This window comes from Malurus melanocephalus, unplaced genomic scaffold (genome assembly GCF_030028575.1).
Source record: "Malurus melanocephalus ecotype Western Australia unplaced genomic scaffold, MMel_1.1 scaffold_630, whole genome shotgun sequence".
In the NCBI taxonomy this organism is placed as follows: Eukaryota; Metazoa; Chordata; class Aves; order Passeriformes; family Maluridae; genus Malurus; species Malurus melanocephalus.
Genome location: NW_026623862.1, coordinates 110,856 through 134,509, shown reverse-complemented (window position 1 = coordinate 134,509; position 23,654 = coordinate 110,856). Strand labels below are relative to the sequence as shown.

The 23,654-nt window shown below is 39.3% G+C and overlaps 1 protein-coding gene across 3 annotated transcripts in view; it reads right to left on the bottom strand.

The window, feature by feature from the left end:
- AFTPH (aftiphilin) overlaps positions 1–19,694 on the bottom strand; it is a 41,877-nt gene extending 22,183 nt beyond the window's left edge. For all 3 annotated transcript variants that reach the window (XM_057383395.1, XM_057383396.1, XM_057383398.1), the window contains exons 1-2: positions 19,476–19,694; positions 8,751–10,527 (exon numbers count right to left, since the gene is read on the bottom strand). In XM_057383395.1, the coding sequence (XP_057239378.1) occupies positions 8,751–10,517 (1,767 nt within the window). In that variant the 5' untranslated portion in view covers positions 10,518–10,527; positions 19,476–19,694. The remainder of the gene's footprint in view (positions 1–8,750; positions 10,528–19,475) is intronic.
- Positions 19,695–23,654: the final 3,960 nt, after the last annotated feature.

The following is a 23,654-nucleotide window of genomic DNA, read 5'->3' as shown; positions in this document are numbered from 1 at the left end:
ACTTTTGCAGTGCTCTGCTGTAGCACACSCAGGGCAGCGTCCAGCAGCTCCCACACCTGCTTTTCTACTGGGAAAATGGGAAAGAAACAGAGTAGGCGGAAATCCCAGGAGCATCCCACGGTGTGTGCTGCTTTAGCTGKGCCAGCAGAGCCCTCCTGTGGAGATGCAGCATATTCCAGCAACAATGCTGAATTTGCACACAGAAGCCTCAAAACACAGGGGTTTTGTTACAACTGAGATGAATTGAAGTTCAGAAAARCCAGGCTGTAGGAGGATGTTACCTATTGTAGTTAGGCCAATCGATACAACTGGGAGGAACCTTTATGCAGCAAAATATCTGCTTYGCAATTCCCAGAGTTATCTACAACATTTCTCACTTGAATTTTTAGCTGAAAATTTGCCTTATCTCTTTTCAATGAAGCAACTCACTGACCATGCACATCACCAAACATAACAGAGATAAACACCATGTTATCAAAATATCTGGATTCTGTATTGGAGTTGGGATGATGAGAACTGGGAACAGAATCTGTCCAGACTATTCTCTCTATTCCCTGACTGCAAAAAGCAGGAAAGTGAACTGGTTTAGAGCATCAGCTCTTCAGTTTTACTACCTGTGAAAGAAATGCCTGACAGGGACAGCCACCAGGTCCATTTGCAAAGCATAACGTCAAAATGTGCAAAGATCTGAATTCAGAGCATACCTGACTCACTCTTTTTTTTTTCATTTTGTTCTTCATTACCTCATTGGTAAATTCTGACCATAATGAGCCATGTTCTACAGTAAATAGTTTTCCCTTCAATTATCTCTTAATGCTCACTCATTCTGGCCAAACACTAAGTTGCAATACTTGTACTGTTTTGTGCTTGTTGACCAGAACTAAGTCACTAACTCACGTTTTTAGAAAGTGTAACTAAACAGTATTCCAGATCCTAGAATAATGCTGCAGCACACAAAAGCACACTYCATTTCAATTTTAAACCTTAACTTTGCCTACAGTGTATCACTTGTACTTGTATCAACAGGCGATTTCTGTTAACACAGCAAGTGTATAACCAGTGAAAAGGAAGAGGCAGATGAAAGGCACTGGATCATGGAAACAACAAGGCATCACATTTCTTGAAAAGGATCAACATTAGAGAACATGCTAGTGACTAAAAATACACTTGTTTTGGTAATGAAAGAATTAACAGAACGTCTCTAAGAACCAAGCAGCATTTCAGTCAGTGTCACATTTCAAATTTGAGCTTAAGAATCATGCTAAAATTTCAGGAACAGTTTAACTATAGCAAATCTTTACACTTCCTGTCATCTCTTCTAAATTTCCAGCAATGCTTAGCCCTTGTTTCTACACAACAAAGAACGGTTTCCATAGCAAAGCAGAGTAATTAATTCTGTGTGTGCAAATGGACAAAAGGGATGAGTGCACAAACACACATCTCTGGGCAGTGGCAATGGAAGCAGCTGAACTTGTTCTWCTAACTGGTGATGAAATCCTGTGGTCACAGCTTCCAGGTATAAAGGGCATTACCAAGATTTTAAAATTGGTGTAAATGTCCACCTTCTACAAACCTCAGTTTATTGTTGCATAAATCAGACTGCAAGAAAATACTACYGTGTATGACGGAAGCAATGTCATATCTGTCTTTCTGAAAAACAAGAGAAAACATGGCAGAAAACAAGGATTTTAATCTGCTTTTCATGTCACTAAAAGCATTTGATACCTTAGTGTTCTCCATGGCCATTTAAAAAGAATAATTCTTGAAGGCACTTACAGAAAATGTGAAAAGGCTACAGCTGCCATTAAACATTAACTGTGATTCTCCAAACAATGACAAATTCAAAGTCCCATAGCATCTGTGAATGCATAAAAGTTTTTGATARAAACTTCAGGTAAGTGGTAATCACCACCAGAACTGAACAAAATATCACAGATGTAACAGACTTTCAAACAAGAATAACCACAGGATAAGAATTTGTCTCCTTGGCAATTAAACAGGGGGCAAGATGCATCCCTCAGAGCTGAAAACCTGAAGTACTTGGTTTACAGAATGTTTTTCTCTTCCTCACCACCACAAGGCCACTAAATCAATGAACTCCTACAACACAGCAGTTCTCCACTGACCACCCAGCACACCAAACACTTCCCAGCTGCCCCCACATGAACCCGACAGTGACAGGGCAGTGCCTTTCTTCAGAGCTATGAAAGGAGGAGGTAAAATTTGTCAAGAAGACAACACGTTTGAGCCTTACTACAGAAACAGTGGACACAAGTGGCAATTTCAGCATATGACTGCTGTAATGCTTCTCTGGGTGAAGTTTTGGGGAACTSTGTGTGCAAGAGCGGAAAAAACCAGTCTTGCTTCTCTCCATGGTTCCACTCTGGGGGGCAGACACAAGAACTCATCCAGTAAATTCCCCTTCAAAGAGTGGAATGGCACTTYGTTCTTCCACCCTCTCCCCTTTCCACTGGAGGGCACAGCCCTATTTTTTAACACAAGCTTTTATTTTCCCTTAGGAAATCCTTTACATCCTGCTGCCAGGAAGAGGCCACAGAGGAAGCAACACAAGCTCTGGGCTGTTTGCAGTTTGCAGCTACCAGAAACAAAACTGGAAAGACCTAAGAATAAATAAAACCAGCGTAACAGTTAAATTGTTGAGCATGTTCAGATATTCAAGCTTATGTGAAATGTAATAAAGGAAAAACRTATTAAAAGAGATGGAAATGAGCCTATGAAAGATCTAAGATGCTAAACATGTAATTTAGGAAAGGAATAAAGTCCATATGGACACRATTGGCTTCTAGTTAGAAGCTGAGTGAAAGCTCTCAAAAAATGACAGAACAAAGCTCAGGAGCTAAGAAAAGAAAATAATTAACTACTGAGATTTTCTTTAACTTAAATCATGAACTCACTGCTCTGCAGAGTGCCTAGCACAGCGTTTTATGACTATTTAAATKAAAAAGTAGAGATTAAATGAGAAACTCCCTTTGCTGAGTTTTTTAACAACCAAACCACATTTTCCAGCAACACATTTGTCTGTGAAGAGCTAAGTTGCCACTTATTCCTCTGCCTTCCCATGTGTGGGCATGGGATGGGTGTGTCTGGGGCTTGGTTGTTTTTTTTGGTGTTCCTGGGGTATTTTTTGGGTGGGTGGGCATGGAGATTTTTTAAAAGCTAAACTAGAGGACCACACAGGTAACACAAGGGAGCTGAAGAACCGATTTCAATGGATGCAACTCACCATGGGGAACACACGAATCAACTTCTGTGGGTCTCAACATTTTCTGGATTCAAACATTAAACAAAGCTAAAAAGTTAACTAAAAGCACACAAGCAAACAAACAAATCACTAAGTTTTTAGTTGAACAGGGCCAGTTTTTTTCTTTGAAACAGTTTAAAGTTTAAACAGGACTGTTTAAAATATGAATCAATTTCTTTCTCACATAGTAACAATTTGTTTCTTTGTCTCAAGAGCAGGCTCTGCCTAAGGAAGAGAACACCTCAGAAGCAATGGGAGAACAGCTGCAGACACAAAAACCTCCCGATAAAGACAAGCAAAGCTTACAAAGAACACCAGTTTAACTTCTTGTGATTCAAATGTGATGGCTTTTCTTCATCCCCACTTGAAAATACAAGGTAAATACAAGGTAGTGCCATAAATTTCTTAGACAAAAAATTGAATGTATTTTTAACACAGGAAATTTATAATGAAAATACTTGTCYTAAACTGAGATTTGCAAATAAGGAAGAGAATATCACAAGGGCTAAAAAAACCCCTTCATCAACGTAAAATGAGGATTCAGATTTTTTTTTTACAATAAAGAATTAAGGAAGGCAATGTTAGTTGTAAATATCCCAAGCCCATTTTCAAATGTTCTGAGCTCAGCTGCARAGAAAATCTGAAAATGTAGTGGCTTGAGGGAGGAAAAAAAAAGGCTAAAACTTCTCTGTTCTTTTTCCTCCTTGATCTGAGAGTTATAAATTGCAGGGAAATTCAGGCTACAAATGTGAAGCTGTGTCTCTCCTTTTTACTGGAAGCGTCACCATTTATTCTCCCTCAGCTGAAGAATGCATCAAATATTGGATCTTCCATGCARGCAAAGTTTAACAGTTATTTATTGTGACTACATAAAACTCACTGACCATTTCAGTTTGTCACATTGTCATTATCTACTGGTGTTGCACTAACTTTTCARTGAGACTCTGAGAGGAAGTACAGTRYATGACACTTCTGTGTACAAAATGGGAAATAATTTTGTCCTGTGACATATAAATAGWAATGCTAAAACAACCCCCTTTCAAACTATTTTCTTTTGTAAGATTCCCCTCAGCTGGACTATTCTGAAAAACAGCAATCACGGGCTACTTTTAAYAGTCTGATTTTTACTGTTAGTCAGCTGCAAATCCTTAAGAACTGTGTTACTTACTTAAAACCCTCAACCTTTCCAGAAAGATATATTTACCTCGCAATTTGTTACCCAACTGCCTGAACATAATTTAGCCAATACTATTTTAGTTTACCTTTGTGAACTGGGAGGCTGAAGTCTTTATGGTCATAATTACTTTTTCCCAAAAGGATGATCATYGCCCAAGACAAAGCACACTCCAAATGACAGGAATGATCCAGGGATTTCTTTGTCTTGGTGCATATTCGTGGCTTAGTAACCGTGCATCGCCCACACTGATTAATCTGAAGAGGCAGAGCCTGCRAGCACAGGCTCTCTAATAAGTGGAGAACCTTCAAACGCGCTTGGAGGACTGTTCACGTTTTTCTTCATCCTTTTCCAGGATTTTTTAACTCTCAGCTGAATCAGGTAAGATTTGGCCTTCCAAMCAAACCCTTCTTTAGCTCCTCTTCCTCTGGAGATGCCCATGCTCCTTGCACACAGGCAGGCACAGCCGTATTCCCCACCCACACGATTACCATGGATTATTACTGCTCTTGTGCTTCACTGCTGAATCCTATATATATGTTCCTAATGCAGCAGAGTAACCCCCTCAGCTGACTAACGTTCAGCACTACCTCATGGAAAAAGCTGTGCTACAAGCCTTATATTCCTGATAAACATAACTTGGTAGCGTGCAATGTGATCACATAAAAAGGACAAACACAGGAGCAGGTTTGCTCAAGACTTGTTGGATCAACCAGTTCACCCACAACTACATCCTAAATCCRTTAATGAACACAAAGGTACATCTGTATTTAATGCAAACTGCAGCCATAGTGACACCAATCACTACATACTTCAAGCTGAAGATAGAACTTAAATGGATTAAGATATAATAGTAATAATATGGGTTCAAATAGTACTCTGCATCTGTGTCCATCAGCTTTTAATGCTAGAATCTTATCTAGGAGGTTCAAAATTATTTCAGTAGGTTTAACAGAATACCATACACCATGGCCTTTCTCCTCTCCCCTCTACACAGAACTACTGAATAGAAGAGGTCAGCATGTCACAAATCCTGCACTGCAAATTGTGTGCAGGATTCAGAGAGCCCGAGACCAAAGCCAAGGAAAAAACGACCATGAACCTTTTGCCACTACATGTTACTACATAAGGTCATTTTTGTGAACTGCCCTTTCCTCAGTTTAATCCTTTATATTCTATATTTTCTAATAAAAACTGGATTAAATAGTTGAAGCAAAATGTATTTTTAAATTAAAGATTATATGAAATCCACAATCTTTAAAGTCTGCCCAACATACATCATATAATCAAGACGACGTTCAGAAAGCACAAAATTTGACTGCCATCTTCACATCCAGAATATACAAACTAAGAAACAAAAAAAAAATACAGAGACCTTTTCAAAGGAAGCTACTAATAAATAACTTTGCTTTCACGCTGCATTCTGATGGATGAAAATTGCTGTATACATAATTTCCACATTTAAACAGCAATGCTGCTGGCTAAGTATCCTTTTCAATTTTCTGCTTTTGTGAAGAATTCCTTTAGGATCATTCTGTTTATAAACTATTCAGGATTATTTCCCTACCACATTACAGTGACTCTCTCARCTTCACCATCACTGATCAAGTGTATTCAGTATCTTGTAAAATGAKCCCAGTTCACCTTTAGCCTAAGCTGAGATCTCAATTTTTCCATCTATCTCAAGTGTCTAACACATGCAGTATGTCTCCCTTGCACACAGTCTGCTCCTTTTGGGTTGCTACAGCAAGTGCTTTTTAGATCTGCCAGCAATACATTGATGCAAGTGATCCCCTCCTCCCTATCCTTCTTTAGGCAGGATAATAAAAAACACTGTTCCCTTCTCTCTCAACAGATTTATCTTGCTTGCAAGTGCTTCTGCTTTTGCATCAAACAGCTGCAGAACTAATACATGGCAAACAGAAGATTGGCAACTACTTTAAAATTTTGTGTTTTGACCTCAGTGACATCCTCTTAAATGACAGCAAGGAACCWGATCAAAATCTGAGTTTAATTTTACTAATATTCTGCACACAGAGTACTGGGACCGTCTGCTGGCTCATGTTGACTCACTAGTTAATCTCCATTTCTAAATGCAATTTAGAAAACTGTGGCTCAATGGATTATAAACAGAATGACTATTTAATCTTAAAACAAGTGGGTTTTTAATATAAGTAAGTTTTAATAGGTCCAAAACTTAAAGCACTTACAAAATAACTACTGCTTTAAGAGTTAACTGAAAAACAATGTAGTAATTGACATTGCAAGACTAAGGAAACTATTGCAACAGAGAAAACATGTACAGCTCAACTTCCTCTCCACCTTATTTGTGTAAAACATTCCCTCAGTTGTACTTCCTCACTGGCAGAGGAGAGAGAACATCACTTCAAATCCAAACAGTCACAACTGACTGTGGCATAAAGAGAGGATGAAAAAAACATTGAAGTTTTAAAATTTGCTTTACAATCTCATCAAACTACTGTATGATTTCATGGCAGACCTTGAATAAAGAACTTCCAATTTAACTTGACTTTTATCTTTTGTTAAGGCAGACTTGTGRAGGGAAAAATTAATTACAGAGCCTCTATAAAGATTTTGTTTCTATAAACATCGACACTCAAAAGTGTTGTCTAATGAAACTCCATCACAAAACCACAGAAATGTTTTTATTAAGTGAAAAAAAATGTTTGAAAACTTCAGACTATCCTTTAATATTAATTAATTACYAGAAAATAAAGGACAATTTACTAGAATTATCTCCCAGCCCTATTTATTTCTAGGATTGTGGACAGTCTTTCAAGTGTCAAGAGAAATAATTGAGATTAACTGCACTAATGACCTTAGTATTCTCCAATTTTATGTGTGAATAGGTAGCAATAGATTTATGCTTTCAGCTTAAGGAAAGGACCAACACATTCAGGCAATAAACAAGGTTTTTTACACAGATACAAAAATCTGCCCGCAGGTTCACTTGGGAGCCTTTTTTTTGGCTTGTGAAATCACTTTGAGGTTTGGAGTGTTATTCACTGCATGGAACAGCAAGCAGGAGGAGTAAGGACCTGAGGCTCACAGCTTTTAACGTGACAAGAAATCAGTGCTAAGTCCCAAAAGCTCCATTCCATTTGCTGATGCTGGCAGAGCTCCAGCTGGCACAACCTTCTGAAAAGCCATTTCACCTGTCACTGGTAGGAAATGGGAAGAGGCAGGGCTGTCACCAAGCAAAGTCCTGAAAGAAAGGACTTACCTCATTTCCTTTTATAACCAGAGAAGATCCAAACCTTGCAGACACTTATTACCACTAACACCCTTTATTGCTGGTGTTGCTGCATGCTTCAAAAAGACAGAGCATACTCCAAACTACTCATATAGAATGACATGAATAAAAAGAAGCTTTGAAGAAAATTCTAAACTGAAATTGCCGTTCTGCATTTTTTAAAAGTAATTTTAAATGCTTAGTAAAAAAAAAAAAAGGTGTGTATGAACAGCCACAGATCTCCAAATGACTGCTAAAAGCTACAGAACTAATTAGGAATTAATACTTAGCAACTAAAGCAGAAAACATAGGTTTATTTCTCACCACCCTCCTATTTACTTCATCCTCCTGGAAACTTCTAGTTAAAAACAGCAGCAGCTYTAACAAGCCACCAGTCCTGTATTTGTGATGTTACTATAATGYACAGCTTCCCACAATTAATGCCTAGCAGAGAGTTATTTTTAAAAGAATTTTTAAAGAGTTAACTTCCCAGGAGTTTGAATACCTGAGACAGAATGCCCCAGGTTGTGTTTTATCATGCTCTCTGCTCTAAGGGAATTAGTGCAGCTATTTACAAATCAAGTCATCATTTTAATCAGATTTTGAAAACATGATAGAGAGCAGTGATGGAAAATTTTGGGAACCGGTAATCCCAGCTTCCTGTCACACCACTATCTTACAAAAAGGCAACAGAATACCTCCCCAAAARGCAGTTAACAATGAAGCAAAAGGAAAACCTATCACAGGCTCTGAAATGTTCATGCTGGCCTATTCCTTTGATCAATTTACGTAAAGGATCACATGTAATCATCAAAACAAATTCMTACAAGCTCCAGCACACCCTGCTCATTTGTCTGCGGGAGTAACAGAGCTGCAAAGATCTCCAAGATCCAAGTACAGCACAATGTTCTGTATCAGCCCATCTCACATACCACATTAAATCTCTTCTAAAAGGCAAACAAGGACTATTCAAATATTTGTTGTACACAGAAGCAGGAACCAGGAAGAACTGTATAAAAGCATAAGAGCACAACACTGAGGAAAACCAAGCAAACCCTTACCTGAACTGAAGGTGATAGCTCTTGGGATTGCTTACTGATAGTCCCTTGGAAAGATGCTACAGCAGCACTGTCAGTCTTGTGTAACACTGGGCCATCACTCCTGGCAGATGCGTCTGTCCTATGTGACTGCCACGTCTCTTTTCTGTGATGAGATTCACCAGCCTGCTCATCTCCAAAGGCAGCCCAAGAACAGCTGTCTTTTTGTTCATCTTCAAAAGCATTCCAGTCTGTAGCCTGGTTACAACCTGCTGAACTGAAGTCCGCAAAGTCATCCGTGTCCTGGAAAGCAACACTCTCATCTTGAGGTTTTGGCACTGAATCAAAGTCTCCAAATTCAGTATCATCACCCTTTTCTACCTCAGTAGTACGCTGGAAGTCTAGTCCAGAAGTTTTACTGGTAGTATCACATTCRAAAGTGTCAGCAGCCTGATTTAGTTCATCTTGGTCCAAACTTGCTGGCTGCTGAGAAACAGTACTCGTGTCCCTGAATTCGCCAAATTCCTCGTTAGGTTCACTAAAATGTGCGGGCTGTTCAGAAGTTCTTTCTGAATCTAGAGCATTTACTGATTCTTGAGCATTCCTGAAGGTGGGAGATGCACTGCTGACTGACCCAAAATCACCAAAAACATCATCACGTTTGTCACTGTAAGCTAAAGTTTCAGTGCTACTTCCACCATTCTTGAGATCKTCAGAACCACCCAGTTTTTCTCCTGCAGGATCACAGCTTAGGCTTTGGACCTTATCAGCCTTGATGTCTGCTGCTTTTGAAGAATCCTCAGGCCTACTAAGATCTTGGCCATTTTCTATGTGATGTTGTCTTCTCCTCCCACTGTGATCTCCATTTTCTGTAGTGCATTTTGAACTTCCAGTTGCTTGAGATGTACTAGAAATTGCAAATTCATTATCTTCCAGTGCTGAGGGACCCTGTTCACAACTAATTTCTGAAATGCAAACCTCTTCTTCACTATGAGTTACTCTGTTTATTCTGTTGTTTTCCTGAATGCTCRTTGAGTCTCTTTCATTGAGAACGCTGCATATTGTAGGCCCTGTTCCCTCTATTGTGTTTGAGAAGGCTGCAAAATCTGCAAAATCTTCACCTGAGCTAGGCATTGAGTTCAAATTTTGCTCAGTACTATGGGTGCTAACAGTTTTCAGTCCCTTTGAGTCACCAATACCGTCTAGATCTTCTGTTCCCTGAGGATTTACAGGGTCCGATGCTGCAAATCCGTTTGTTAGAATCTCTAGACATGGCAGTTTCTCACCATTACAAGCAGTTATTTGCTCATCCTGGCTCTCAACTGTTACACCAGTTCTAACCACATGAGAAGAAAAACCCTCTGATTTTCCAGTGTTGTCTCTTTGTTCCCCCCTTCTGTTTACATCTTCTAAAGCAGTACCTGAAGTTCTAAACTTAGATTTTTCTTTGATAGTACTAGTAGCTGACATATCAGAAAGCTCCTTCGTATGAGTAGGAAGCTCTGCAATGCAGTCTTTACCATTTTTAACAGATGTGAAAGTTGCAATGCTAGCTACATTGTCAGAATAATCAGGAAGTGGGATGAAATGATTTGTGGGTATAAACTCTTCCTTTGGATGGCTGTAGTCCGGCGTATCAAAATCAGCAAAAGCTACACCAGCAGTGCTCACACCAGAAAATCCTCCAAACTCATCTTCATCGTCATCATCRGCTCCATTGTCGAGTGGTGGAGGGGATGAGGAGTACATTCGAATAATGTCTGGTTCCATTGTTTGGTTCCGTTTCAACATTAATGTATTTCTGTCAGAGGGAAAAACAGAGGTATATTAGAACTTGGCTAGCTTTTGTATTTTCACAGATTTCATTTTTACAGTTTCATGCCTCATTTTCTAAACGTAAGTATAAGTCAATGTCTGACATCAATGTCTGTCAATATCAGACATCAGAAAGAAACACTCCACAAACCCATTTATTTCAGAAGTTACAGAGAATCTACTGGGACAATTCCAGTCTCTTGTAAACTACTACATGATCAAATTGTCAGCAGACAGTGCTGAAATGATTGTCTTAAGCTGCTGTGCAACACATTGACACAACTAAACTCAAGTTTTAATTCAGCAGTTCTCTGCCTCCCATCACCAACAGTTCATAAAACTGCCAGTGTGACTCTGGTCCATCTCTTGTCCTTTGTGTGCTTAGCTGTGTGACAAGAAATTAAGCCACTCCATGGACTATGCAACAACTGCCATACACATAAGGGACCTTCGCCAGCAAAGACCTTGAAAAGTGTTTCCATAAGCTCTGAAATTGTGAAGGAGTAGAGAAAGGATGTGCTGAATCACTASCTATGGTCTGCTGCCCTACTGCTGAAGTATCTTTCTACCAGTCCATTGATGTTTGGTTGCCCTGTTCTCTGGATTTCCAACACACTGCCTGCTTCTGTCTTAGGAACCAGTTAAGAAATGCCATCATGAAGCCACCAGTAAGGCCTAGAGCCAAACAAACTTCATCAAAATTTATTCTCAAAAGGAGARCTGAGCACAATTATTCATAAAATATTTAAACACAAATCCCTAAATCACAGGGGAAAAAGAAAGAAGAAAGTATTCCCATGGCCTAGATAGAAACAGATTAAGGACTGCATCTTAACACTGAAAACCAGCAATAAGACAGGTATGGACGGAAAATTTTATTTCCTAAAGAATTATCTTGACACTTTCAATGTTAGGTACAATTGATGAAACAGTAACTACTAGTCTGTATAGACTCACACTCACACTAGACTGAACTAGTTCACACCTTAAAACCCCTAAAAGCTCAAACCAAGCTCCCACCATTTCAAATGACACTTGTCATGAATGAACTGTAACAACATTAAGCCTCAGCTACAGAAAAAGAATGGAAACAACCTATTCAWATTAGCAAATATTTGAACTTCTAACCACCAGAATACGTGCAGACTTTACAATACAAGTTACGAAACACAGATAAAACATGATCCTTAAGTCCAGTCTTGTAGCAAACAACTTTGTACAAGCACCTTAAGAGCAGCGCACAAAGGGTAAAACAGCAACAAACCAAACTCTGCAGTTATTCTCAAGCACAACATACCAAGCACTTYAGCCAAACAATTCTGGCTATTTGCCAGGAAACTCTGGCATCCTTGAGGTGACTAACATACCTACATTTTCTTTTTAAAAGGGTAGTTTGCAGTTACAAAAGTACATCATGCTTATKAGATGAAACCATGAAGTAATTTGTAACAGAACATGCAAACTGAAGAGAACTGCAAAAGAATTTTGTTTAGAATAAAGCTTAAGTTGTCAACAAGCTCCCACATAGGCTTACTCAGCACCAGCTGCTTAACAAGGTATTTGAGAGGAGAGCTTCACTCACTCTAAACTTCTGAACTTCCCCATTAAAAGAAAAATTTGTCTGTATGGTTCACCAAAAAACAGGTGTTTTAAGTCTTTTCAGATTTATAGGATTATATAAGATGTTTTGCACCTGARTTATTTGAAATATCACACTCAGCTCTGTATTAATAACTACACTGCCTTACATCAATGGATCTCATTTCGACATGAAATGAAAAAAAAATTAATTCTTAACCTACACTGGCYACAGATCCATATACTACCCATCATAACGCTACCCATTTTTTTTCTTGACTATTTACTGTACGAGTATTTTAACCTCAGCCAAAAATAAACCATAATAGAGTTGAGAACATCCTTAGAGGCAAGGATGATCTAAAATCACCCCAGTACGCAGTTTCAGAAAACAAACAGAATAATGTGAAAGGACCAAGCAACCCAATCACAGGGAATTTACCCACAAGACTCCTTTGCTTTCCAGTTAATATAAAAAAAAAGAMGAGACAAGGAATGAGAATAATAAGGACAGAACAAAGATAACTGCATGGGGGCTGAAGCAAACTGCCAAAACCCAACTGAACATGTAGGAAGATGTCTGACCATTTAAAAATTTTCTCTCCTGCAATTTCTGCCATAGAGCAGAAGAAACTTCCTTCAATTTCTCATTTCAAAGCACTTTTAAAACATCACAGGGATCATTTACACAGCAGCAGTCCAGCAGCACAATGCTCCCGATTTGTTTCAATAACAGTTGCCAAAACAGGATCTGCAAGGAACATTAAATGTGCATTTAAAAATCTGATCACAGGTTTGATAGTCTACTAYGAGTTTAATCAGTTTAACCCATAAGAACCAACTGCAGAACCAATTGTATGGACTTCTGTATAATTATTTTTTTAAATGTCAGCTATTTCCAGTTATGTTACTGCTGCATTTTAAAAGCCAAACATGAAGAGCTCCAAAATGTAYGAATCTGCATTATAAATGAGTGTAAGGTTACATTGACACAATTTAATTGCTGTTTACAGAATTCAAACATATTCAAACTGTAAGAAAAGGAAAAAAGTCATACTAGTATTCCCCTTCTCTTGACTAATTAGTGGTAATTTTTTAAGCTGGGCATAATCCCAATTCTCCTCACAATATAAAATAGCATGGGAATTTAATAGCCTTAATGTAGTTTCTGTGAGAAAGAATTTCATTATGGTCCCCTTGCTTGACTTCCAAAAGTGTTCTATCTGCCAACTATAACCGAAATTAGTTATTGTCTATTGAAACCTGTGGTGAAAACCCACAGGTTTGACAGAACAACTGCTTTGTTCCTTATTTCATTTAGTTAATCCCTGCTTTGTCTGGCATCTCAAATAGGGCTGGAACCATGGCTTCATCCTTTGTAGTCCTTTTACCCAGCTCAGACATATTCTTGGTCAAGACATTTGCCTACATAACTTTGTAAACCTGGTACTTCAAGTGATGAATACAATGTGATTTAACCCAAAAGTAGTATTTGAACAAGTCTATGACTAAAATATGGATAATTTATCATCTTATTTTTGAGGGAATTGGCACCAAATTTAAAAGTCAAGTATAAAGTTAACATGCTCTGTTCACTTACACATTCTTTAAACATTTGTTTTTTAAAACAAAAGAACTACCAATTTCTCGGCATACTATATAATGATTGTGATTTGAAGGAAATTTTAAGTTTTTACTTGTGTAGCAGAGTATAACATGCCTTCTATGATTTGTAATAGCAATAAACCAGGTTTCTGGCACYAGACCTTACACCTTGAGGTGGAAAATCTAACACAGTTAATGTTCATGTTTAGTTGATTGCTTTAGTCACAAACAGATTCATGCTGACAAATGCCAGCAACTTTTGCAGATCTCAACAGTTTAATATTAGACTAAAGACAGATTTTCATGAATTGCTCATCACATGCAGTTGTCCCAACATTTTCTAGAAAAAAAAATTAAAGAATGGTATTCTCTCTCAGATGCCATTTTCTGAATTTCTGCCTTTTACCTATTTGTTTGTTGAGTTTTTTTTTTAATGGAAACGCTATTCTTGCATCCATGTGTTTCTTTAAGTTCACATTCTAATATTCATTATCATGGAATTTCTCAAACAAGTTTCAGTACCACAAACAGAATACCACTGTTTAAGCCATATTATAAATGCAATTCACCAATAGACCTACAAGCACATACTGACAYTGTACTTGAAAGACCAAAAATTGCTGATTAATTAAGATTCAAGGTTCAAACATTTTTTCCCAAGTCACAAGCATTTAAGAATGCAACTCAAGTTAATTTAAAACATCAAAAGAAGAGAAAAACAGAAATCAGTAATGCTAGAAAAAGTAAGTAACAGTTAAGTTTTGACAGGCAAGAAACTGGAAAGAGAAAATGCATACCCTTCTTTTATGATCATTAACTAGGTTTTCAAAACATTTGCAAYGAAACCAGGGTATCTTATTGTTTGCAGTAAATAGGGAACAATATCTGCTTTCCTAATACACAGATCACATCCTCATTCACTACCTTTTTGTAGAGTAACAGCAACAGTCTAACAAAGACAGGACAGCAAAGAGAACAATGTCATTACACTACACAAAAGCAGGTATAAATAGTTGCTTCTATGTGCATCTTCTAAGGCAAAACTTGAAACAGCATGTTCAGCTCTTACATAAGACCTAAAAAATCAGGAGGCCACAAAGAGTATCTCTAAAGAACTACTTGAAGCATGAAAATTCAAAAGAAACCCCTTGTAGAGCAGAATGTTTCCTTCAACTTGAGAGGAAGMAAAGCAATGAATAACCTCTCAGCTGTGGATTATTCTGAAAAAAAGCTGAGTTAAGCAAACCATCTCCTTAAAGCATACAGAAAACACAATAAGCAGAAATGGCACCATCAAGATCTCCATGACAGAAATTACAGCATTACTGAAATACCCTACAATAAAAGCCTTGCAATGGCAAGGAGATGGATTCAAGTCATTAGCTGCTAGCATCTCATCTTTCCAAGAACATTTAACTCTTACTGCAAGGGAATTCCTCAAGCAGATGCCAAAAATACCACAGCAAGGACCAGATTTAGACTTCTAATTACAGCACAATGTTGGCTTCCAGTAGGAAAAGCTGTCCTCTTCCATTATCCCTTTGCTTTTTCTTTGGCTTATGAACAATGGAAACCAGATTCTCAGTCTTTCTGCACCTGAGAACCTATTTCTAGAATGGTGGTTGTAAATGAGGAGAGCGTGCCTGCTCAAACATGATTTCTACAGCCCAAATCCACTCTAGAGAGTCTCTGTCCAGGCTGAAGTCAATATGTTCTTAAATTGGTTTAATAAGCTTACTTTTATTTTTGGAAATAGTTACCAGCAAACAAAATACAGCAAGAAAATGTTTACTTCATAAAGCTTCAAGAAATCAATGTTTTCGATTTTGAATTTAATGCTGTTACAGCCAGAAGGTCCATTACCCAAAGCACAAGYTTCAAAGCACTTTTTCTTGGACATATATGAGTTGAGGAAAACAATGTTCTCCACTTCCAGTAAGGCAAACACATCTAAGCCTTATTTCTCACTCCCCAACATTTGGAATTAATCAATACCACCGTACATTACTGTGGTTTCAAACACTGATTATGCTGGACACTTTCTATTACAAAGTTGTATGTATAATGAACATTAAAGTAACAGAACTCAGGAGACTGCCACCAGGAATCTGGGATTAATCTCAGGCAGCTCATCCTTCCTGTTCTGCACTGCTCAGGCTGGCATTAAAGACAAGGCAAACCCAGACAATCCAGCCTATGCAATATTCAAACCTCTTTGACAGTCTGCTCTTTTTCCCATCACTGACAACACAGGAAGACCAAGCTAGGTGGCACAAATGTGAAATTTAAACAGATCTTGGATATCATCATTYTCCTTTTAAATGTTGTTAAACTATATAAAGAAGCAAATGTACTTTTAGTAGTTGTGCTGCTTCACTTCTCCCCATTTCGTTTAGATTTGGCTGTGGAATCAGAGAAGTTTAGTACAATATGAATCTAAATGTTGCGTTGATTCATTAAACTATTTTTCAACCAAAACCAGCATAACTTCCCAAACCTAAAAGACCAGGTTACCCTCATAAAGTTACTACAAGCAAAAAAAATGTTTCAACTCGAAGTCTCAAAGTCTACTGATGTGCTTTAAAAGTTGCAGATGAAGATGCTGCCTGTACTTAAATCTGTAAATAGAGGGTGGAAGAAATGTTGTAAGAACAAGAATGTTTTAAAATCAYATAGGCAAACACAACTGGCTGGGACAGTTTATCAGGTAAAAATCTGGCTCTGTGGAATGCAATATTTATGTCCAATGTACAGCACACAGCCCCATAATATGTAAAGACAGATGTCGTAAGTAACACATAACTGAGATGTTTTCTTTCTTCTGACTTCTTAAATTCTTTTTAAAACAGTGTTCAATTGAATAAGAAATCTATTTCTGGATGTTACCCTCAAACATGCTAGCTRGGAATGTGTTCTAAATATGGATAAAAAGATGCTAGATTAGAAAGTATTAGAACTAGATTATAGGGTCAACTGTTCTCAGAGACTTACTCACAGAGCAGTATGTTCTCCACCACACAGAAACCCTTCAAACTTCTCACAGATGTAAAGAGTAGATTAGAATTGTCCAGGGGGGCACTCTTATGGGACAGGYTCTCTTACAGCCTACCAGAGGAAATACAGTTGCACAAGGGAAAAACAACTATGGGTCTTCATTCCATTACTGCAAACATACTCACTGCTTGTTTTTCAGTGAGCAGGCTTACATTATTCATCATTTCTCCCACCTACAGACATTACCTCATATTAAAAACACAATACAGGAGGGACACCTAATACTCCAAAAAATAAAATCTATTTTCCATCACTTCTCAATAGACATGCAAACTTGAGGTTTCACATTTCCTTCACCCTACTTCCAAACATACTAAAGTGAAGAAAGCATTTGTGCTTCTCTGTGGTTCTCCCAAAACGGGACTCTTGGATTKGAAAAATCCAAATTACTTGCTTTATAAAAGCAGACTTCTTAGATCACCTTGAGAGTGGTACAAATACAGAAACACTCATTGCAATTGAGAACTTTAATTGCTAAAGACACTAGCATGAAAAAAGTCTACTGAAAATGAGACTGTCAGTTTCCAAACAAGGCACATTTGAAGGCTTTTTTTTGGTGTGTATGTACAATAGCAGCAGCTTACTCAGTATGGTTTTTTTTTTTTTTTTTTTTTTTTTTTGCACGAAGGAGAAAATCTAACAGGAAAAATTTCTAACACCGAGGAATGAGTAGGATCTACGACTCTTCTTTGACTAGCCAGGAAAATTAGAAGTATTTTGAATTCCCATGAAAGGGTTAGCATGTCACTGCRCTGAAATGTTCACAAAGAAGCAGTTTAAGTTGTCAAACAGCACAATAGCATAGAAAAGAATGAACATTCTGTCGAGAAAGATAATGGTATCTGCAAGAAGATTAAGCTGCTGAGTGTAGTGAAAACAACTCGATCGAGCATCAGTTTCTTTACCGCTGGGTTTCCAACTGATACCACCACAGATCTGCAAGGACAGCTCRATGAATATTTCAAGAGGAAAAGGCAAACAGTTGACTGAGGTCCATCTAAGYTGCTCTATTATTTCCACTGTGAAACAAAAGTCTTTTCAAAGTACTGGAAGTTTCAGAATATTACTCTGTGTAATTAGRGTGTTAAAACGCTTGTGTTAGCTCAGTTAGGTACTAGGGGAATTTTTAAGTAGAAATATAGAGATCACACAGAGCATTCATCAACAGCAATAACACAAATATGATTTGTGTGTAACTACAAATTTTATAGCCTATTAAATCCTTTACTAAACGAAACCATGATCTGAGCAAAAACAAAATACATTTTAAAAAAGTCTCAAAAAACTGAGGCTGAGATTCTTCAACTGCTTACTTATAAACAAATAAAGGAACTAAAAACAAGAGGTCCTACTTTCACATGACCTTAAAAGGTCACACAATGTGTACTTTATGCAAATATCATGTGGAATGAAATCACCAGAGACACATAGCTTTTCTACATATTTTTAAGTCTCATTCTCACATTCATGATATTGATTCTCAGTGAGATGGCTGTTTAAAAAAAAACAAAAAACAAAACAAGCCCTCAGTAGTCACTCTTACTCTTGCCCAGGCTCTCACAATTAATGTTATATTCCTCCAGGTATAGCTCCAACTTCAGGAGGAGAAACTGCAACCTGTGCATTGTATGAGCAAACCTCTGCCTGTGCTGACAATACAACAGAACATTTTTATTTTTAAAGTAGGCTAATTGGCTTTCCAAGTCTAGTTCATATGTCCAGAGAATAAAACAAGGAGGAAATACTTTTAATTCTGTTCAATCTCCAAGGACCAGTCCAGTTAAAAAGCAGCATCCATCAAACTCACTTTACCATGGACTCAACAGCTGAAAAATGARTTCTAATGAAGCACACTGGGCTGTAAACCACGCGTGGAAAACAAAACTTGTACAACCAATGCAGTGCAGCTTCTGTCAACAATGTTCCCCTACTCACTGCAGTCATTTATGAACAGATGTTTGCTTAAGGAGCTTAAAGCTGCTGAAGGCTTCCATTTCTGTGCTGAAGCTGGAAAGAAGGGGCTGTCACCATTAAGAGGCCAATTTACTAGCACTTTAAAGGAATCCCAAGGTTTAATAGCTGTTTTTAAGGCACTGTCTACTCTAAGGAAAAATTATTTTTTAGTTCATCAAGTAGACACTTCTCATAGCAAACGGAAGTCAGGACCTCATAAGCATTTGAGCAATTTTGCCCCGTTTTAAAATGACATTACTTCTTTCACAAAAAAAAAAAACAAAAAACAAAAAACAAAAAACAAAAAAAAAAACTTAAATTATCATAACTCTGTTCAGCCTGTCATCTGCAGATTCATTTAGCAATCGACTCGCTTTCCGCCTCCCGAAAGCTTGTCAGAAAAAGCCGAACACACAGGACAGCTTAACTTCCCGCACCACATCCCTGAGCTTYYTCCCTCTCCCAACCGCGGCGCCGCYGAACCCCAGGAAAACGCCGCAGGACAAAGCCGAACCCCCCGCTCCGGCCGCGGCGGGACGAGCCCGGGGAGCGGCGGGGCTTCACCCCTGCCCTGCCCTGCCCCGCCCGGCCTCACCGCCCTCCCCCGCGGGCCAAAGGGAAGAACAGCGCTGCCCCGACAGGCCCCGGCCGCCGCCGCCCCCCGGGGGTAACGCTGAGGGACCCCCGGCGCCTTTCTGCGGGCAGGCCCGGCGGGAACGAGCCGCTCCCCCGCCCGTCTCTTACCTGCGGGCTGCGCGGGGGGCGGCGGGGCCCGGGCGGGCATGGCGGCGGGCGGGGAGGGGGAGGGAGGGAAGGAAGGGGAGAGGAAGGGGAGAGGGGCAGCGGCCGGTTATCTGCGGCCTCCCGCGGCAACCGCCATGGAGGGGAGCCCCTGTGGGCGACAGGAACCGCGTCGCTGCGGCCCGGCCCCCTCCGGCCGCCGCCTCCCTCCCGCCACCGCCCACCGCGCTCCCGGCTCGCACCGCGGCCGCCCCCGCCCTGCGTCACCTCCGGCACGGCCCCAACCAGCTGAGTGAGGGGACGTGTGTTTGCCGGTGTAACACAGAATCCTAGCGTGCCGTGGGGTTGGAAAGGACCCTAAGCGCCTGCTGGTTSAAATCGCAAGAAAGCGTGTGTTAAAATTTAAAATAACGTTGTAAAGATTAGCGGTTATAAAGTGCGAAGCGTGCTGTGGGCCGTGGGTATAACTGAACTCGGCGCAGCGGTGGCAGCATGCTGCCGAATTGTAATAATATAGCGAGCGAAGTGTAAATTAAAGCTTTGGATGAGTTAGGTTGGGAAAGACCTCTGAGTTCATCGAGTCCAACCTGTGGGCCAACAGCACCGTGTCAGTCTGACCATGGCCCTGAGTGCCACATCCAGCCTTTCCTTAAACACCTCCAGGGACGGTGACTCCACTCCACCACCTCTCTGGGCAGCACATTTCAATGCTTAAATCATTCTTTCTGTGAGGAAATTCCTCCCAACCTAAACCTCTTGCTTAAGACTGCGGCCTCTCGTGCTGTCACTGGTTGCCTGGGAGAAGAGGCCCTAGAAGAGAATGGTAAGGTCACCCCAAAGCCTCTGTTCCTCCAGAGGATCAATATTCATATACACCAAATATTGAGCCTCTGTTCCTCCAGAGGATCAATATTCATATACACCAAATATTGAGCCTCTGTTCCTCCAGAGGATCAATATTCCTACACACCATATATTTAAACACGCAGTAGTTTGGCTGAGGGAGGCTTAAAACAAGGCCATTCATAGAGCTTTGCTCGTTTCAGATAGGTTTGTGGAATAAAAAAATGCCTCAAATGCGTTTAAGGGTAATTATAATTAATCTGCTAATTTAATCAGCAATAGAAGGCTTTTGTGAAGCAGAGGGGAGTTATATTGTTAATGCAATGTTTCTGTGACGTTCTGAATCCCRTTACAATAGCTGAAGATAATAATGGATGACTATTAATGAGGCTGTGTGACTATTAATGAGGCTCTATTACTTCGCCTCCTGGTGGCTGTTCTCTATTTTCAGCTTGGTRTCAGAAAGGCAGAGTGAAGCTTGTGCTGACCCGGCAGGACAGAAGGAGAAGCCTGAGGGAACAGGAAATGGGGTATTTTAGCTCTCAGTGCCCTTTGACCTTCACCCAGTGTACAAAAATGTGATTTACAAATTGTAAGGGTGCGGAGAAGATCCTCTAAAAGCAGTGAAATACTTTATGGTAAAGCAACAGAGAAACTAGGTCTTTCTTTCCCCCTCATATCTGGCWGTAGCCWTTAAGTTCCAGGSGCCCAAAGTACCCSTTACAGTGTGGKGCTACTCCRTRAAGAATCATTTTCCATTCCMTCTGTATTTAATTGGTGATCATTGCCTATGACCATTGAGCATTCTGTTGTCATTAATACAATTGGAGAAGGTAAAACAATAATTACCTTCTCTGTTACATTTGCTTTATCAATTATTTGAATGATATATGGAATAAACATGCTGTCTGCAAACTCCCCAGACAGCAACATGAGCCCCAGTGCTATCTAAAAAAATCAGATTCTTTACCTAGTGCAACAAGCCAATAATTACACACTCAGAGAGACACACTGRTGATTTATTTCAGAGTTGCACAAGCTGGGTGCTTGGTGGTATTCCACAAATCAAGCACACCAACTATCAAAAATTTTGCTATTTATACATTTTAGCAAACAGAGGAATTAGCGTTCACTGGCAGCAAGTTACATAGTTCTCTTGTAAAATAGTATTCTACTATTTCTTAATGATTCTCTCCCTTCTCATGCTAATTAGGCTGCATGCTCAGGGTTTCTCTTGGTCTGAGGTGGGTTCTCTGTCGGTGGCTGTGATCTGTCCCTGCCAGAATTACCTTGTACCCAGTCAGAGCTGATTCAGCACAGGCACTGAGTTGTCTTTATTAGTTTCTTCCTTACCTTGGGACTTGTGCCAGATGTCCTTGTGGCCCATAAATTCCGCATTCCTTGTGTTCACCATCAGTGGTACATCCCTCTTCCCAAGCTTAGTTAACCTCTCCCTTTGTCTGAGATCACTGAAGTGTGTCCAGCCCTTAAACCTTAATTAGTCAATTCTACCCACAAGTAATTTGTTTTTCTAACACCTGGACAGCACTTAGAGCTTGTTAGCTGCTCTCTGTTTAACAGATTAAATCTCCCTTCTTATTGATTAAGCTCGAAAGAATACAAATATCAAGCATTAAAAAACACCCTTCCTTAAGAAAATTTTACATATTCCACATTTTGCAACATTAGCACCCTGAAGAAAAACAAAATAGTAAAGCCCTTCTTGTGCAAAAGCCTGAAGTCACATCACACTCATGTACCTCCAAAAAAGATCCAGAAAGATAAACAGTGCAAGTAGGTTCTAGATTAAAAAGAAATTTGTTAAGTAAAATTTCAAGATGWCTTGAAGAAATTACTCATATCCTAAGATACAAAGAAAGGCAGAAAATTCCTCCAAATATTTCCTGCCAGTCTGATGAGATGAATATTTCCTTCTCTTTCTTGGTGGAATTCAGAAGTTTCCAGGACCAGAAGYGTTAATCAGTATGCAGTTCTGAGTCCATAAAATTCACTTAACTTGACTGCAGGATCAGATGAGAGGTAAGTGTTTCACATAAAAAAAAAAAGAAGGTAATCTTCACTTAAGCATAGTGTGAATGATTGACARGATGTGTGGGATTTCTTTAGTCGTTCCTGCATAAGCCTTGCTTGTTGAAGGAGATTACATTTGCTTGTGAAGGCAGACTGACTCTTTTATAATAGCATTAGCCATATCATGTATTAGCCTTGTGAAATGAAATTCATGGGTTACAACGCTGATTTCAAAGTTGTGTTTTTTAACATAAGGAAGTTCCCTTTACAGAATTGCATGGATTGTAAATGCTGTATCTAATTTGCAGATGATTCTAGCACGGTGTTCTACCCATTTTCAAACAAATGGTGAGGTGTTTTTAAAGCATGTACTTTCAAGCCATTTATCTTCTTACAGCATGGTGAARGGAGTTCTAATTTTGATATAGCCATCTCAACGTGAAGCTCTTCGGCACCGTGCAATGGAGGTTTTAAGTCGAGCTGTACTGGTCTTGGTTGCTCCGAGRCTGAGCTTTGCCTTTTTGGCTGCAGCAGTGATTTTATCAGTCACTGCTGCCGAGTCCTGAACTGTCAGGAGAGGGCGCAGCCTTCCCAGAAGTGTCAGATGGAAAAAGGCACTGTGGTGTRTCAGGGTGATTCGGAAAGGGTCTCCCAAAACCCTGCATGGTCTGGAGGCTCAGATTCTCCTCCTGGGCTGGGAATTGAGGACAGAAAGAATTTGAAGACGGAAAGAATTTACAATGGTCTGCATCCATGTCCTTCGTAAAACTTAGTTATTCATAATTATAAAAAAAAAAAAGAGTATGTAGTATTTATAGAGAAAAAAAATAAGGTTTTATTTCTCATTTTGAAGGCTACAGCATGGTTCCTGAACATTAATTTTAATTATATATAAGCTGTACCATATATTATGTAGTGTGCTGCAGAATACCTTCTGAAAGTGCAGTTCTTTTTCTATTTTTCTTTTTCATTTCAAAAATACATGTAGTACAACATGGCTCCTGGCAGTGCAAGCTTTTTCTGGCTTCCCCATTGAGTGAGGAAGCAACTTACTATAATCAAAGGCTAAATAAGTCTCCAAAGTTCTGGCAGTTGGCTTCCCTTTCTGCTATGTCTGGCAATGCTGCTGATCAGAAACTAGATAATTTCTCAGGACACTATCATGCCTTTTTCTTTTTTTTTAATTCACAATCAAATCAGACATTTAAAGATTTAAAATTAACCATAGAATGAATTTTAAATGGGCTTTTAACCTTCCAAATGGTGTAATTTCATTAATGCCAGACACTTTCATTTCTGCTATTGGCT